This window comes from Azolla caroliniana, unplaced genomic scaffold (assembly GCF_043228905.1).
Source record: "Azolla caroliniana isolate FFs.n. ecotype wild unplaced genomic scaffold, voAzoCaro1.0.p SCAF_668, whole genome shotgun sequence".
In the NCBI taxonomy this organism is placed as follows: Eukaryota; Viridiplantae; Streptophyta; class Polypodiopsida; order Salviniales; family Salviniaceae; genus Azolla; species Azolla caroliniana.
Window position 1 is genome coordinate 1 of NW_028231103.1, and position 18,076 is coordinate 18,076.

The 18,076-nt window shown below is 38.0% G+C and overlaps 1 protein-coding gene across 1 annotated transcript; it reads left to right on the forward strand.

Annotated features, from left to right (window-relative positions):
• The first annotated feature begins 7 nt into the window (after nt 1-7).
• LOC147847788 (uncharacterized) lies at nt 8-17,048 on the forward strand. Its single transcript, XM_087338830.1, has 8 exons — nt 8-2,039; nt 2,114-2,221; nt 2,303-2,455; nt 2,543-2,706; nt 2,798-2,945; nt 15,997-16,119; nt 16,202-16,289; nt 16,470-17,048. The coding sequence occupies exons 1-8, from the start codon at nt 96-98 to the stop codon at nt 16,658-16,660; spliced, it is 2,919 nt and encodes a 972-aa protein (XP_087194956.1). The 5' UTR covers nt 8-95; the 3' UTR covers nt 16,661-17,048.
• Nucleotides 17,049-18,076: the final 1,028 nt, after the last annotated feature.

The window sequence follows — 18,076 nt, forward strand, 5'->3', positions numbered from 1 at the left end:
AGGAATGTGATCGTCTGAGTTTGATAGGCGGCTCATCTAAGCTACGAGTTTTTGTCTTTTCAACATCTGATCTTGATGTGACTGATTTGCAAGATATGTCTCTAGACCATAAAACTTCGGAACAGAAATTCGTGGATGCAGTAAATGCTATGGCAGCCATTGACATAGCAAGCTCTGGAATGCATAACAAGTTTCCTGTGATTGCAGAAGGGGCCATAGGCCCAAGTTATAACATGAATGATGCATATGAGGTATGGAATGGAGTTGAAAGGCAAGGCAGACCCGTTTCTCTTATTAGAAAAAACCCTCAATCCGATGTTTGGCTTGCAGAGGGGGCTTTACCATTCGAAACATTTCGTAGATTTGACGACAATCCTACAAACCATGGCCAACATCCATTTCCGCTGCTTCCTCATGAAACCATTGCAAACCAACAGCATGGGTTTATTGGTAATTCGGTTTCTCCACCAGATTCATATAACAACATAGATATGTATAGTGGTGCTGTGGGTATGAATGATTTTTATGATTTAGAGAATGTGGGTGCAGTTCCCTCTTCTCAATATGAACCCAAAAGCAAATTTCTAGCAGATCGGCGAAGCCCATTAGCAAGTTCCCTAATACAACCTCAGGAAGAAAAGTTAACAATATACCATAATGAGCACAATGATGAAGAGAGAAGGGACCCTGGAATTAGCATGGATTTTGGCGTAAACCTTAGAGACGGAAAGCTTTTAGACCTTGATGATTTCAAGAGTTCAGATGCTCAACTACATGGTGATCAATTTTCATTGTCTCCTGGTGCATTTCTGCAGAAACAACTACATGAAAATCACCATCCAGTGGCAAAGCATTCTAAGAACCTACCATTTGCTGACAGTGGTGAACCACTTGCCACAGTAGATGACTTGAAACAACATGAAGTGAATAGAAAAGCTTTAAATGAACATGGTGGTGATTATGAGTGGGATCGTTTCCCTATCTATGATGCTTCTCCTGCTTCAGATCTGGCAACTACAGACATTGGAGGAGCTCTGCGTACACAATCCTTCATTGAAACTGAAGTGAATTCACTTTCATCTCCTTCTATTGAGAAAATAAAAAATGACAGGAGGTTGCAACAGGGGATAGGAGGTATACATCAGCGACCCTTGGCAACAAATCCTGCGATGATATCTTTAGATGAAGGGCAACAACCAGATATAGATTCACAAGATTTTCCTGATCATATGACAATTCATGGTGAGAATAATGAGAAATTTATCCATTTACAATGGAATCCTAAAGATCCATTTTTGAGCTCAGAGAACTATGAAGAAGATATTCTAAACCTGAATAATCGCCAAGTATGGTCACAGGTTCCTGAGACTTACTCTGATAGCTCCTCAAATCTCATTCCTTCTCGTATTCATAAAGTTGATGATAAAGACTTCCTAACTTATGTGGATAGATTTCAGTCTCAATCAATTCCATATTCACAACAAGAGCAACCAGGGAAAAATACAACGCGTAAGGCATTGGAATCTGAGACCGAAAATATCAAAGAGGCTTCCTTGTCATCGGTCATGGATGATTTTCCAGCATTAGACATGATTTCAAACTTGCTCCGTTCATCTTCACGGGCTGATTGCATACCAGCAAAAAGCTCAACAGAAGGGAGTCTTGGATCAGATAAGACAGGTGAAAGAGAGACAGAAGGACATCTCAAACTGTCTGATAAAGCAACCTTTGATGATGGAGGACTTAAAATGATTCATGATGCTTTACCTTCAAAGGAGGAGTTTGACATAATAATGTCAACGACATTTGTGGATACCTTAAATGAAGAAATACCTAGAGAAGATTTTTCACCGATTAGAGATACCATAACCCCTGTGGCTGTGCCTTGTCTTGCTGGCACACCACCTACAACTTCTTTAATTGACACATGGGATGAATGCGAGAAAAATGATGTAGTTCCACAACATGTGATGCATGAAATACCTGGGGAAGATCAGATTGATTTGGTATCTGATGTTAGTAAAGAAACTGTCCCTGAGGTATGTGAGATAGGAAAAAAGATTTACTCATCTTCTTCTCCGAACCTGTTAAAAAAGAGAAAAATTCTATGCAGGAGTACAGAGTGGAGTTGGAAGAAACTGACGAATTCAAGTCTTTTGGTAATGTGTCAACAGATCCTGTGACTCTTGCAGAGGCAGAGGCGATATCTCGTGGTTTACAGGTGAGAACTTATTCGAGTTTTACTGCTATGCATTTTCTCTTGTATTCACTAATTGTATACATGTCATACATGGATCTTCAGATAATAAGAAACAGTGATCTGGAAGAACTAAGAGAACTAGGATCTGGCACATTTGGTACAGTTTATCATGGGAAATGGAGGGGCACAGATGTTGCAATCAAACGGATTAAAGCCAGTTGTTTTTCTGGTCGAGAAGCAGATAGAGACCGACTGGTTTGTATTCTGTTAGCTGAAGAAGTCTAACAATATTATTCGGCATGCAATTTCAGTAAGTGATTGTATGATGCGATGAACTTGTAGATGGCTGACTTTTGGCGTGAAGCATATATCCTTGGAAAATTACACCATCCCAATGTGGTTGCATTTTACGGTGTCGTACCTGATGGTCCTGGTGGGACTCTAGCTACTGTGACAGAATACATGGTTAATGGTTCATTGAAGCAGGTTTTACAGAGTAAAGACAGGTACAGTGTCAGGATATTTTGCGTGTAAAGATTAAACAATCACGAAGTAATGCTTACATGCATGTATGCTGACTTGGATACTATTGGGCAGGACATTAGATAGACGCAAACGTTTGCTTATTGCAATGGATGCAGCATTTGGGATGGAGTATTTGCATGCGAAAAATGTGGTTCATTTTGATATAAAATGTGAAAATCTTCTTGTCAATCTACGAGACACACAACGACCTATCTGTAAGGTTATAATCTGGGAACCTTTCATCTCAATCATAATGTATTTTGTATGATCAATGCAATGAAAAGTATTTTTTTGCGTTTTACCTTTGCTTGAGGAGATGGTTTGAAGTAGCTCATCCATTGACATCATCAATCGTTGCTGAGAAACATGATGCTAGCACAATTGCATCTTTATCAGAAAGTGATCTTTTGCAGAAAGTGGTCATATATGCTTTATGGAGTAGGAAGTCATGAAAACTGGTGGGATAGAAAAATGTTGAGAATAACACAACCAACAAATTGACTGTGTTCAACAACTGGAGATGAGAATTATGATGATGCCTTCACATCCAAAGAATGGTGGGGAATACACTTGAGGGGATCATTGATGAGTTGAGCACATATTTTTGGCTGTCACAACTTCATCCTTCTATAGTGTCCATAAGTTTTTCGTGTGGCCATGAGAGTTTTTTTTGTAAGTTGTTAATTCATAATTATTTCAGTTGGTGATTCAGTTGATGTTTAAGTGGAACCAATAAAATCAATACTTTTTGTCAAAAACAAAAAAAGAAATAGAGGGTTCATGATAGATAGACATAATTTATTAGAGACATAGAGAGTGGAATATCTAGACTACGTTAAAGGTAAAGAGGGATGTTTGAGGGAGCAGCTATTGACTGATGATGTTCAGCAAACAAGACTGTAGTAGAGATGAGAGTAGAGGCACAGATTTTTGGGTGTACCCAACTGCCTTGATTGGTACACAAGAAACAAAGGTTATTATATTAGTTAACCCTACAAAGAAAGCGGTGTGTTCACATTACAAAAGGAGGTGTCCTGTCCAGGTGAACAATGTGTTCACATATACGAATAATTACCTAATTTGTGAACTATGGGCCTTTACACCTAACTACCTCCCACTTAAAGGTCCGATGTGAACATTCAAGTAACTCCCACTAACTGTACGCAATGCTCATGTTGAGCTTTGCCAAGACTTTTGGTGAGAATATCTACAGGATTATCCTGTGTTTTGATCTTGGTCAATGTGACTAGACCATCCTCCAAAACTTGTCTGATAAAGTGATGTCGCACATCAATGTGTTTAGTGCACGAATGAAACATGGCATTCTTAGCCAGATACACAGCACTCTGGCTATCACATCCTAACACAAGAGTACTAACAGACATGCCAAGATCTTCAGCAAGTCTGCTGAGCCATATAGCTTCCTTTGAAGCTTCTGTAGCTGAAATATATTCAGCTTCAGTAGTACTCAGTGCTACAATCTTTTGCAATTTGGAGCACCAAGACATTGCTCCACCAGCAACCGTAAATATATACCCGCTAGTAGACTTCTGTGTATCCAAGTCACCTGCCACGTCTGCATCACAATATCCCTGCAAACTTAATGCACCCTTCCCATAGCATAAACTTTCTTTGTGTACCTTTAAGATACCTGAAAACACACTTGACAGCCTCCCAATGTGCTTTGCCGGGATTAGACATATAGCGACTGACAACTCCCACTGCATAAGCAATATCTGGATGAGTAGCTACCATAGCATACGTTAGAGAACCACATGCTGATGCATAAGGAATTCCCTTCATAGCATTTATTTCCATCTCATCCTTTGGACAATCAGCCTTTCTAAGTTTAAGATATGGTGGTAAAGGAACTCCAAGAGACTTTGCTTTTGCCATATTAAATCTGTTAAGCACTTTTTCAATGTACTTTTCTTGTGACAAATATAACAAATTGTCCTTTCTGTTTCTACTAATTCTCATGCCCAAAATATGCTATGCATTTCCCAAATCTTTCATAGAGAAGACCGATTTCAATTGATCTTTTAGAGCATCAAGACTAGTCTTTCTTTTCCCAGCTAGCAACATATCATCCACATATAGAACAAGTATGATGGGACTATCATCAATATCCTTTTTCGTGTATAAACAATGATCTGCATAGCTACGATCAAAGCCTTGAGAAAGCATAAAAGTATCAAACTTCTTATACCATTGTCGTGGTGCTTGTTTTAGGCCATACAAGCTACGTTTTAGTTTGCATACCAAATGCTCCTTGTTAGGGACTACAAAACCCTTAGGTTGTTTCATGTAGATCTCTTCATCAATATCACCATGCAAAAAAGCGGTCTTTACATCCATTTGGTACAACTCCAAATTAAGCATTGCAGTGAGAGCAAATAGCACACGAAGTGTGGTCATCTTCACAACAGGAGAGAAGACCTCTTGGAAGTCAATACCTTCCTTCCGTGCATAACCCTTGGCAACTAATCTTGCCTTGTATTTTGGTTTCCCTTCAATTTTCTTTACCTTATAAACCCACTTATTTGGAAGAGCTTTCCTTCCTTGAGGTAAGGACACAAGATCCCATGTATCATTTGCATATAAAGATTTTATTTCTTCTTGCATTGCAAGCTCCCACTTACTGCTAAGTTCACATGACATTGCCTCCTTATAAGTAAGAGGTTCACCCTCATCTGATAGCATGACATAATGCAAAGAGGGGTCATATCCATATACTTGCCTCCTTGAACGATTAGACCTACGTACCCAATGATCAGTATTTTCTGGGATTGGTTCTAAATCTGGAGGAAAATCAGTTTCAACACTTTCTGGCTCTTGCAAACCATGTCCAACATGTTGTTCGACATCTATATTTTGTTCTTCAGTACCTTCATCTCGTTGACCAATACCTTCATGAGCATCTCTTTGCTGTGCAACTTCTTCTGGCTCAAAGATAACCGGTCAATCATCATATTCAACCTTTGGTATATCATCATGAGGTTTATTTTCAGATTTTGTGGATGGCTGTAATTGCTGAAATGGAACGCCCTTAGAGTTCCCAACAGAGGAACAAGCATTTTTCAGCAATTTTTCTTCATTAAAAACAACATCCCGGCTGCGTACAATTTTTCTGGACTGAGGTAACCAAATCCTATAGCCCATTTCACCTTCATCACCGTAGCCCATAAAAATGCCCATGGTGGACTTAGCATCGATTGAGCTTATTTCTCAGCTCACTTCTAATGTGTACAAATACAAATGCATCACAACCGAAAATTCGTAAATGGTCATATGAGGCTGGTTTGCCAGACCAAACCTCCTCAGGGATTCCATTCTTTAAAGACTTGTTGGGAGAACGATTACATATATGAACTGCGGGTTTTAATGCTTCTCCCCAAAATTCATGAGGGAGATTAGCTGTGGACAGCATGCACCGTACTCGCTCACACAAGGTCCTATTATATCTTTCTGCCACCCCATTTGATGAAGGGTTATATGGAGCTGTAAGCTCTCTTTTAATACCATGTAAGTCACAATAGAACTTAAATTCTGCAGATGTAAACTTACCCCCATTATCTGTTCTGAGACATTCCAGTTTTGTCCCTTTTTGGGTAGTCACAAATGCATTAAATGCATGAAAAGGTTTAAATGCATCACCTTTCTTTTTCATCAAGTACACCCAAATCTTCCTAGAATAATCATCGATAAAGGAAATAAAATATGCAACACCGCCCAAGGATTTTACAGGCATGCTACATACATCAGAATGCACCAAATCTAGCACATTTGGGTTATGAGAGATACTAGAATAATAAGAATTTCTCACTTGTTTGCCAAATAGACAATCATTACAAAAACCCAGCTTTGATCCTTTTAACATCAAATCTTTTTAGAGTAGAAAGGACATCAAGTCCTTTTTGGCTCATATGTCCTAATCTCTTATGCCAAAGCTCTAAACGAGAGTCAAATTCAGCAATAGCAAGAAACCTTCCAGGTAAAGCTTTACATTGCAAACAGTACAGAGTGCCCTTTTTGCAACCTTTCACAATAACCTTAGATCCTTTCTTTAGTTTCCACAATCCACCACTGAATAATGTGGTGTAACCATGCAAATCCATTTGTCCTACAGATAGCAAACTTTTCTTAATGCCAGGTACATACCTAACATCTTTGAGCACGAGCTCTTGACCATTATCCAAAGACAAGTGTATGGTTCCAATACCATCAATATTGTAAGCACTATTGTTACCAAGATAAACTTTTCCATAATTGCCTGTGTCAAATGTGGTAAAGCACTCCAAACATGGAGTAACATGAAAAGAAGCCCCAGAGTCTACTATCCATGTCTGTGTCAATCCATCATCAATTGACAATAAAGCATCAATAACATCCGTTTTGGTGATTTGCATGTCTTGAACATGAGCTATGAAGGTATCACCTGTAATGCAAAGTACATCACCATCTTCACTAGATAGGTCTTCAATGATAACATTTGAAGTCATATTAGCTTTCTCTGTTGTATTAAATTTATCATCTTTATTTTTCTTCTCTCCTACATTCTTCTTCCTTTCTAGTTCCATCTTCAAATATCTACAATTAGGTTTCTTATGACCTTTACGGCCACACTGATAACATGTGATATCTTGTTGCTTTCCTTTCCCTCTACTCTTACTTCTATTTCTTTGTCCTACATTTAGGTTCCTCTTATCATATCTCCTCCTAATATTGTATGCTGAACCACTACCTTCTCCGCTAGATTGTCTTCTAAATCTCTTCACTGAGAATAGAGCCCCGCACACCATCGAAGGTCAAGGTGGGGCTATTAGATAGTGAAACAACTAATGTTTCCCACGAATCAGGTAAAGTCATAAGTAAGAAAATAGCTTTGAGCTTGTCATCAAAAGCTGGTAATCCCGAATCTTGTAGTTGGGAGAGAGTACATGTGAATAATGATAGATGCTCTGTTGCACCTTTCGACTCATCAAGCCTCATACTGACAAGTTTTCTCATCAAATGCACCTGATTCACAGGAGTAGTATTCTCGTAAGTTGTCTTAAGTTTCTCCCAAACTTGATGGGCAGTAATCAAGCCCTTTATATCTACAAGAATTTCATCAGAAACAACCATTTTAATATATGTAATGGCTTTCTTATTCAGAGTGTTCCAAGCATCATTTTCCATGCTCTCTGGTTTCTTTTCCACGAGAGCATCTTCACAATCCCTCAGAAAGAGGATGCCCAGCATACACTCTTTCCATAATTCGAAACCTTTTCCATTAAATCTCTTGATTTCAAAGAGGTTTTTCATTTCAGTTGAAGTGGAGGCTATTGCTCCCAAGATTTATGACAAATGCCTTCAGAAAATTGAGCAAAATACCAATAGGAAAGGGTTTGACAGAAATTTTTTATTTATTTTAAAAACTGTGTTTTCTGTTGATTCTGAATCTAAAAAAAACAGCAAAGCAGAGGAAAGAGATTTGGCTCTGATACCAGTTAAAGGTAAAGAGGGATGTTTGAGGGAGCAGCTATTGACTGATGATGTTCAGCAAACAAGACTGTAGTAGAGATGAGAGTAGAGGCACAGATTTTTGGGTGTACCCAACCACCTTGATTGGTACACAAGAAACAAAGGTTATTATATTAGTTAACCCTACAAAGAAAGCGGTGTGTTCACATTACAAACATACGGGCCTTTACACCTAACATACGTTTGCTATCTTGATATCAGTTGCTGGATAGTTTATTTCAGAGGCAAACTGTGCACACAGGCTTACGGCTGGTTATCTGGGTGGTCAGAACAGTTGATTATCCCACTTGTGGAATGTGAGGATCTTGTGCTGGATTTTACCAGCTCATTGCCTATGGCGCTATCCACCTACCCATGAACTAGTCTACTGAACTCCCATGCTGGCTTGCACACTGGATATATCTTCGGTGATCAGCTCTTCAGTTATGATATAAATGGAGTGTACATTTATTCTATGGGGAGATTTCTATGGACCCAATCTTCATGCTCTCCACTACTGAATACTCTGGATGCATCTTAGATACATTATATTCTTAAGAGATCATTATCATGGAGAATTTTCTGTATAGCTGATAGCAGCATTACTTCGTGGTGTATTTGAAGAGTAGTTACACTTAGATTCTAGATGGCAAAACTCATTCCATCTTGGGGAGACTTTTCAGTGTATGGTTTGAACTCATTCACACCTTGAGGAGTCAATAGGATGCTTCAGCTGGATTGTCGAGGGAAGAAGAGGAAAGAAGGCAGACTTTCCTGGCTTCCTGGAGGCAATCTTAGCTTTTCTTTGATTTATCTCTTGAAGATATTATTGTGTGCTCATTCACAGCTTTAGGATTCTATAGGATGGTTGAGCTGGATCATTGAGTGAAGTAGAGGAAAGAAGGCAGGCTTCCCTTTGCTTCGTGGAGGCAGTCTTAGCTTTTCTTTGATTTGTTTCTTGAAGATATTACTTCGTAGCAGTATTCTCATCCACTGGTTTAATCGGTCTGGCTTCCATCACCATTGACTGATGTCTGAGTTGTCCTTGTGACAGTACTTGTATATACTGTTGATGTACAATAATCAGAATTAGACTGCTTGGCAATTTAATTGGTTTTTTTGTACAGTTAATATATAACTGTATTTCTTTGAAAAAAAAGAACTTTAAATTTAGATCATGAAATGAGCCCAAGAGGGTTGCTTGGTACCACTTGTGTGTAATGGTGGGCTTGGAATAGGATTGATAGGAGAAAGAAAACGGCTGAGATGTAGAGGAAATAGAGAGAGAAAATACACCTAGGTTTTTTTAGCCCCCAAAATACAAAATGTTTTAGGGGCAATAGTATATTGTTTTATTAAAATGTGTTTTTAGAGCACTTGGGCCAGTTTGCACTGACCAAGTGACCTGAATATGTCTTAAGAGGCTCTTAAAAAGTGTTAATAGTGTGAAAGGGCCATTATAAATGTACCATTGAAAAGTTCTTGAACCTTTATAACCAACAACCTCCTGACTAAAGCGCCAAGGAGGCTCCTTTAAGCTATGTTTCTTAAACTAGCAGAACACAATGTGGTGTTGTGCCCTTCAGAGGTATTTAGTGATCATCTGCATGATTTTTCCTAGTGCTGATTTTATGCAATGAGCCGAGTTCCTCCTCTATCACCTCCTTGATGAAGTCATACTACACATCAATGTGCTCAGTGCATGCATGAAACATGGTGTTCGTACCCAAGGATATGGCATTCTGGCTATAACAATGTAGGACTGGTATCCCTTTATGTAGACTAAACTCATTGGTTGTAACAAAGTTCATTTTGCATTTGAATACCTGCAAAAGGTAGGTATTTATGGGATTCCTCATGTTTTAGACCTGTTCTCACCATGAAACTTCTTCAAGAAGCATCAAGTGTTTGTAGAACTGAATCAGCAGCAACACTCTTTTGTTTGCAATGCCTTTGTCATGAGAGATATACCTTGTCTCTAATACCAATTGAAAGGTCATCAAGAGGTTTGTTTTGGTACCACATGTTGTGATGGTGGACTGGGAAGAGAGAGAAAGAAAGAAAGAAAGAAGAAAGACCAAATAAGAGATTACATCTTAAGTGTTGTCTCGTCTTTGAGAACAAATCAAAATAAAATAAATATTGCACAGTAAATATAAAAGTAAATAACATGAAAAGAAAATTAATGAGGGAATCTGGTTTTTGGCACATGTGAGATCCTCAAGTTAGGTATATTGTAGCTTTTGTCTTCGAAAGATCTCTAGCATAGGTCGATCCAAAATGGAAATGTCTTTGAAGCGAGGGAAGCACCTACAATGGCGGGAGATAATGGCTTTTATCTGTCGATGACAAGGGTGTCGAGGTCATGGTCCATGGGGCCGAGGCCTATGTGCATGGCAAAGAGAGAGAGAGAGAGATTATATTATTGTCTTCGGAGGTCAAATATGACCTATGAGACCAAAAATATTACATTTCACGTGATACGTGTGAAGGTGAGTAGCGACTCTCGATTTTCAAGAACTTTACCAATGAATGTTGCAATCGAGAGTGCACATTGTGGTTGTGAGAAATTCGTGCAAGAATTGGGCTCGATCGAAGAGATGTGGAAAGCATGGTCGAATATGATCAAAGGCAGAGCATTGTATCAAAGTGTGATACTCAGACTCTCAAACTTGTTTAGGGCAAAGTGTGCATAGTTGGCCACTCTCATCACTTGTGCCCCAACGCCCTGTCTCACATCTCAATGCATGTGAGCTAAGTCGCATGTAAGAAATGGTTCGAATGGCAGATATCGGGATGGGCTCTAACATGTATCGATGTGTACCTTCCTTGTTCCGCAAAGAATATGGTTTTGTAGTTAGGTGCAACATTTGTAGTATAATGTGTGAAGCGTGAGCCACCACATTTGCCCCATGTCATGATACATTGGCGTTGCAAAAAGGCCTCATTTGCTGAGGAATCTAGTGACGCATCATGAAGCAAGTGTCTATCATCCCATCTACCAAACCATTTTTCTAAATCTTGCATCCAACTGGAACACAAAATTTTGCTTTTATGCGTCTTTTGGATCTTTTTGCTTGCTTCCCATGCAATTCTAGGAAGTCGATGTGAGGGTCTTTTTTGAACCTTAAGCATGTATTCTACAACCCTTTCCATGGCCATGATCTCAATGGGAAGCGATCCCGTCTCAAGGAGGAGGGTGTAGGGCGTTTGTTTCTTAACTTGTAGAAACTTTGTAAGAAAACGTTTTTGGACATTTGAGAGAGAGAGAGAGATGAGGGTATTTGGATCCCCCAAAATGTAAAACTTTTTTTGGAAAAAAATTTTGTTTTATTAAAATGCATTTTTAGGGCACTTGATTCAGTTCACATTTGCCAAGTGACCCAAATATGTCCTAGAAGCTCTTAAGAGAGTTATAGTATGAACGAGTCTTTATGAATCTACAAATGGAGAGCTTTTGAACCTTTATACCCAGCAGATCAATAATAGAGTTTGGTAGGCACAAAGATAAGTAACTATGATGGCCTGAGGGTTCTTTACCAAAATCCACATGGCAAAGTCTGAGGCTATGGTTGGGGTGGTGAGGCCAAGGTTGCTGCTGAAGACTGACTGATGCTTAGAGGTGAGTCATGGCTACTATAGGAACTATTGTGACACGATCTTGAAGATATCTGAGGGAAGATAATGATAGATGAGGCTAGAAGACACTGCGACTCATACTGATGGACAGTTGTGATAGCTATAAACTGAGCATAAAGAGATGTAGTTGATCAGGGCTTTGTGAATCTGAGCTACTATATCCTTTGCCTAGTTTGTTTCAGAGAGATACCATTCTTTTTCCAGTGATGGATTTGGATCCTTTGGGTGGAGTGGAGTACGGTTCCAAAGATGCTTAGGACATTTCTATCAGAGATAAGGAAAAAAGAGACAGTGAAATACAAATGTCTCTGAATTATGATACTGGCATGTAAGACCTAACAAAGACCACAGCATAGAGACAATTTATATTAATGTCTTTGAAAGATCATCCTTTAAAATCGCTTCCTACAATTAGTATTTTTTGAATAGATGCAGACTGGAGTAACCTTTAGGCATTATATGGGTTGCTTGAAAGCACAATTACTACCCTATCAAGATAGATAGATATATAGATATCTTTTTAGCATCCATAAAGAGGCCTATATTGACTGACCCATGGGACCCGAGTATACGATTTTTTGATGTGTGTCTTCGTCCTAAGAAGGAAATTCATACGAATCACAAAGTCTCTGCGTCAATAAGTCATACACATATGTGGTCAGCTTTCTAGGCTGTTTCTTAAAGTATGATACACTAGTCATCACCCCCTCTTAATATGTCATTGTAGCTTTTAGGAACTGCACTACATGTTGAGCATGTAGAAAGCAAGTGACTCATCGTCTGCTAGGCCGTCATCCCATACCTTATATGCCTTCAATACCTAGCTTGTGTGAATTGAATGTGAAGGCTTTACAAGAATTAATACTCATGTTGGCAATGAAATAAGGTTGAATACAATTATAGGCATTCTTGCCTTATAATGAACTCAACATTCAGGGTTGATGTTTGCAATGTAATACTCTAAATTTGCCATTTTAGAATCTTCCCGCTTCTTCCTTAGTGGTTCCATTGACCGTTCCTCCATATACATATTGCATAGCACCAGTTGAAAGCTTGAAGAGATCTCTGCACCCCATCTTTTGAACCATTTGTTGATGTCAGATACCCAACCAGATGAGGGAATTTTGTTTGTGATTTTTTTTCTGGATTACATTCAACAATTCAAGCAAGATGTGGCAATCTATGATTTGGCATATTCTTGACTTTTATAATGTATCTGTATACTATTTGTAGTGTTGAGACCTCTATGGGTCGAACACCTGTTTCCAAGAGTATAACCTTGCAGAAGGTGGCAGATTTTTCTCCCAATTGTCTCCTTTGAAATATCTTTTGAATATTCTCAATCTCATCCCATGCATTAAGAGGGATAGTGCCACCTCCTATTTTCACTCCATAAAGCAAGACTTGGGTTCCCATGCCATTAAATAACATTGATTTCACTTGCCATCCACAAGTATCACTTTGGTTGCATTGATTCTCTAACATGTAGTAACTTTTTCAAGATACTTAAAGCTTTGCACAAATTGTACATATTCTCCGTTATATGTAAGCATAGGGTATTGGTGAGGTTGATGGGGTGGAGAATGTGTCTTTGGTGTTATGTAATAATGGCCTTGATCTTATGAATTGGTCACCACTTCTCTGAGCCGTGTTTGCACTTTGTCCAGTGCCACGTAAGTTGCATGGATATCTGACCGGTAGAGATTTGAGAGACAAGTGGAGTATATCTAAGGAATTAAGGCAGAGATGGATCGGTTGAGTAGATAGATATTAATAGGGAATTGAATAGAGGGAATATAAAAGAAACTGATTACAAAGACTAAACAAGAATTAAATAGATAGTTCCTTAATTATATAATATGGAAAAATTGATTACAATAGTTGAGCTATCACCCCACTAGAAAGCTTGTTGCTTTGTCATTCCTAAAGCCTTAGGGTTTATAGATGCTCCTTTAGGTGCATGCAATTGCTTTTGTTTTTTCCTATTCCCTCTTCAATTAAGTCTGAATTATCCTTTTTACACTTGCACACTATATGCCCTTTTTGAAGGGCATGTAGCTTTAGATCATGTGAAAGAAATAAAGGCTGAGGAGCGAGCATCTGGAGGCTTGGTAATATTTATAGATTAAGGTTACAAGAGTGTTTATATCCCAGACATTAACATGTATGCTCTTCGATGTGGGATATAATTATTTTTCTCCTTTTCACACACCCTTACAAGCCATAGCTTTGGCTTGGTTTAGCCAGAGGGCACTTCTTGTGTGAAAAGCAACACAGCTGCAGGGCATTTGCTGTTATGGAACGAACTCTGAAATGCTCTATGCATGAGAAAATTACAAGAATAAGATTACAACACCTCAATGAAATATAACTAACAAGGTCTGCTAATGGCAGTAGATCTACCAAGCTGGATTTGTAATTATTGATTGTGCACCTTAAATACTGTACCATTACTTTATTTACCTGTTATCGTTGTCCATCTGTGACTACCTCTAGAGAGATTTGTCTGAAACCAGGAGAGATAGAAGGCCTTTCCTGAAACAAAGATAATTTGAGATCTACAATTATTCAGGGTGTCATCAAGAAGCCCACAATATATATAGAGTTGGGCAATTTTTTCCAGTGATTGTGTTAGGCATGAGCCATCGTTGTGAATTGTGCTACCCCAGCAAGATATAATTGAAGCCATAAGAAATGGGAGATTGTGACAGAAACCCATGGAAATTGCAGAATAGTCTTGGTAGGAATGGCTAAGGATGCGCTGGAAGCATATTTGCATTATCTTTTCAAAACGATCCATGAAATTATGATCTTGATGAGATAATGTCATTATTTCATTTTCTGCTGCTTCTGTAAGAAATATAGCAAAATTTGAGATTTCTAGATCCTGGCTTAAAGGAATCAGATGACATGGAATGATATGCTCATATATCCTTTCAAAACAATCCATGAAATTATGATCTTGAAGAGGTAATGTCGTCAATTAATTTTCTGCTGCTTCTGTAAGAAATATAGCAAAAATCGAGATTGCTGGATCCTGGATTTAAGGAATCAGATTCATGAAGTGAGAATAGATGCAAAGGTTGGTACATGACTGCATTATAAGACAAAATTAAACTAGAGACGGTTTACTCCACGTGAGTCTCATAGCTGGTGTTTGACAAGACTGCTCATAATAGTTGGGCAATGACGTGCATACTAGCTTGTCTCCATTCTTTGTTGATAAGATGAAGTATTGAGCTGCCCTATGTATATGCGAATTGATGTGACGTGTGCTTGGGTTGAGTAACGAAGCCATCTAGGGACATCTATCTTTGTGCCTTGCTATGTCCTTATTACTCATTTGGAACATGTTTTATTGGTCTATTCCTTATTCTCCATACTATTGTAATATTATGGGGAGGTGAATTGTCTATTTGGGAAGGGGTTAAGATCTAGTAAGAGACCATAGACTGATGGTTTTGAAGATAAAAGAATGCCTAGTTGTTATTGCCAACCAGAGGATTCAAGATCCTGCATAAAGACAAACGAGCAGGTTTAGATTCCCACCCATACAAACCATGTTCACAGACCCCTTTAACATTGATTATAAATAAAGTCAGAGTCTGAGATGTGACCCAAAGTTGTTGCTGACAATCGAACCATTGTGTTTTGTTGCAATGCCTTGAATCATCAATTGCCATATCAAATTTGTTTTCCTTTCAATGGTGACCATAAATGTTTGCAACAAAATTTAAGCTTCCAATATCTAGATTACATTTTCAAGGTGAAGTCATGGAAAATACATCATAACACTACAAAGTTATGTCAGATTGTTTCATCAAGGAGCAAGCTTAGATGGAATGGTAAGAACTGACAAATCAAGCTGGAGTACTCAACATGGGTGCTTGTTTACTGTATATTCTTCTCTTCTATATGCTGTAATAGTTTATTTCTCACTACACATTAGGGTCTGTCTCTATGTCTACCTTCAGTATCGCAGCATGTTTTGAATATTTATATTGTCGTAACAAAATTGTCTGATTAATCTTCATCCCAATAATGTTTGACCAAAAACATTTATTTTCTGGAAAAATGTGTGAATGTGTAACCTCACTAGACCAAGATTTCTTTTCCGTTTCCCTCAGGTTGCTGATCTTGGTCTCTCAAAAGTCAAACAACAAACTTTTGTATCTGGTGGTGTAAGAGGAACACTCCCATGGATGGCCCCAGAATTGCTCAATGGCAATAGCAACTTGGTCTCTGAAAAGGTGGCGATGAGCAGGATTATATTGAATGAATGCAATAGAATAAAACCACCACTAATAGTTCTGTGTATTATCTTTTAAAAAGGTTGATGTGTTCTCGTTCGGCATAGTCATGTGGGAGCTTTTAACAGGAGAGGAGCCATATGCAAACATGCACTATGGGGCAATCATTGGTAATTTGATTATATAAAAAATAGGGGCACTTTTTGATAATTTAGAAACACCTAGAGGTATTGCAGTAATCTAGAGAAACATTGGTATTCTGGTAATTTGTCAAGTAGTTACAGTATTTTGTTGTTTTCCCGTATGTATATGCATTACCAACTAATCTAATTCCAATCTAAAATGTAAAGGAGGGATTGTGAACAATAAGTTACGGCCGACGGTTCCCAAATGGTGTGATGTTGGATGGAGGTCATTGATGGAGAGATGTTGGGCAGCAGAACCGGCAGATCGGCCAAATTTCTCTGAGGTTGCAGCAAGTCTACGAGCAATGGAAGCATCCCTATCGCTAAACCCAAAGGGCCTTACATTCAAACAATGAAAACTCTTTACTTGTTTGAGTGTGTACAAGTATCTCTATCTAGTTTCCTACCAAACTATTTACATGTTGGAGTGTGTAAAAGTATACCTATCTAGTTTCCTACCTATTTATTGATTGTGAAAAGAACTTCATTCTTCGGTCCTATGTAATTTTAGAAACGATTTCTCTCTCATGATTTGTATAATGGTACTGAAGCCCATGGAGCTTGTATGGCATACATGCCTTAGCAAGGTATAATATCTGAACATGAAAGTTTTCATGGCTTGTATGTATTTTTCATACCTCCCAATTTGATTGGACATTCATATTTTTGAAAGAAAAGAAACAAAAATCAATTATATAACTGTTTCACTTCAAAAGACATATAATCATGTAGTATGATTGGTTATATATGGCCCGGTTTTCTATTAATGAGGGAAAAATCATAGGATCTAACTAAATAAATTTAAAGGTCGTGACTCTATGCTAGTGGTGGACTAGAGTATAATTGGCCTTATTCTAGGTGATATGGTTACTATCTAGAGTGCTATTATTGGTTGTTAGAATCATGAATTATGATATAAATTGAAGTAAAAATAACATCATATTGCTAATGTGATTGGGTATTGTACATGCATCATTAAAGTTTATTCATTGACACTAGTTCTCTTTTTGGTTGGAACTTGGAAAACATGTATGGGATCATATTCATGTATCAACCATGTGTAAACACAATATGGGTTGCATTTGCATCATTTGGGTCTAATATTTAACTGGGTTTTGGATCCATAACATGGAATCCATTTTGAATTTTGATTCGTTTTTGGATCCTTTAAGTTTTAGATGCTATAGTTTGAGTGCAGAAAACCCATGATATGCAATATTTTCTTTCTAGGGAGCTCGGCGTGGTACAATCCAAGTTAAGCTCTATTAAGACTTGATCCACAAGCCCAACTTTAGCTCTTAAATGTTGATATATTGAAATTATCTAATGAGCATATGAAGAAGGATAAGAATGAGGAAACATAACAACAAAATCATGTAGGAGAACACAATGGTTTCAAAGGATTGTGACATTTCAAAGAATCATGACTAGCGTGGGGTAGTTCATATTTAGATGTTGGAGTACTAACTTACTTGGAAGCATTTTGATTTTTTTTATTGAACCATGATTGTGACTTGACATTGATTGAAAGTTGGAGCACTAACTTACTTTTTGCATGTTCGAGTAGTTTCAATGACAATTAAAGACAATTAAAAACATGGATGTTCTTAAATTTTTCAAGGATATTCAACTCCTCATGGATCAATTCGGATTCCAATACATATATTGATATAATATCTCAAAAACTATAGGAATTAAAATTTGGATAGTCAAGACTGGTACATCTTACCTTGGGTTTGTATCATATGCCCTCTTGTAAGTGAATAACATTT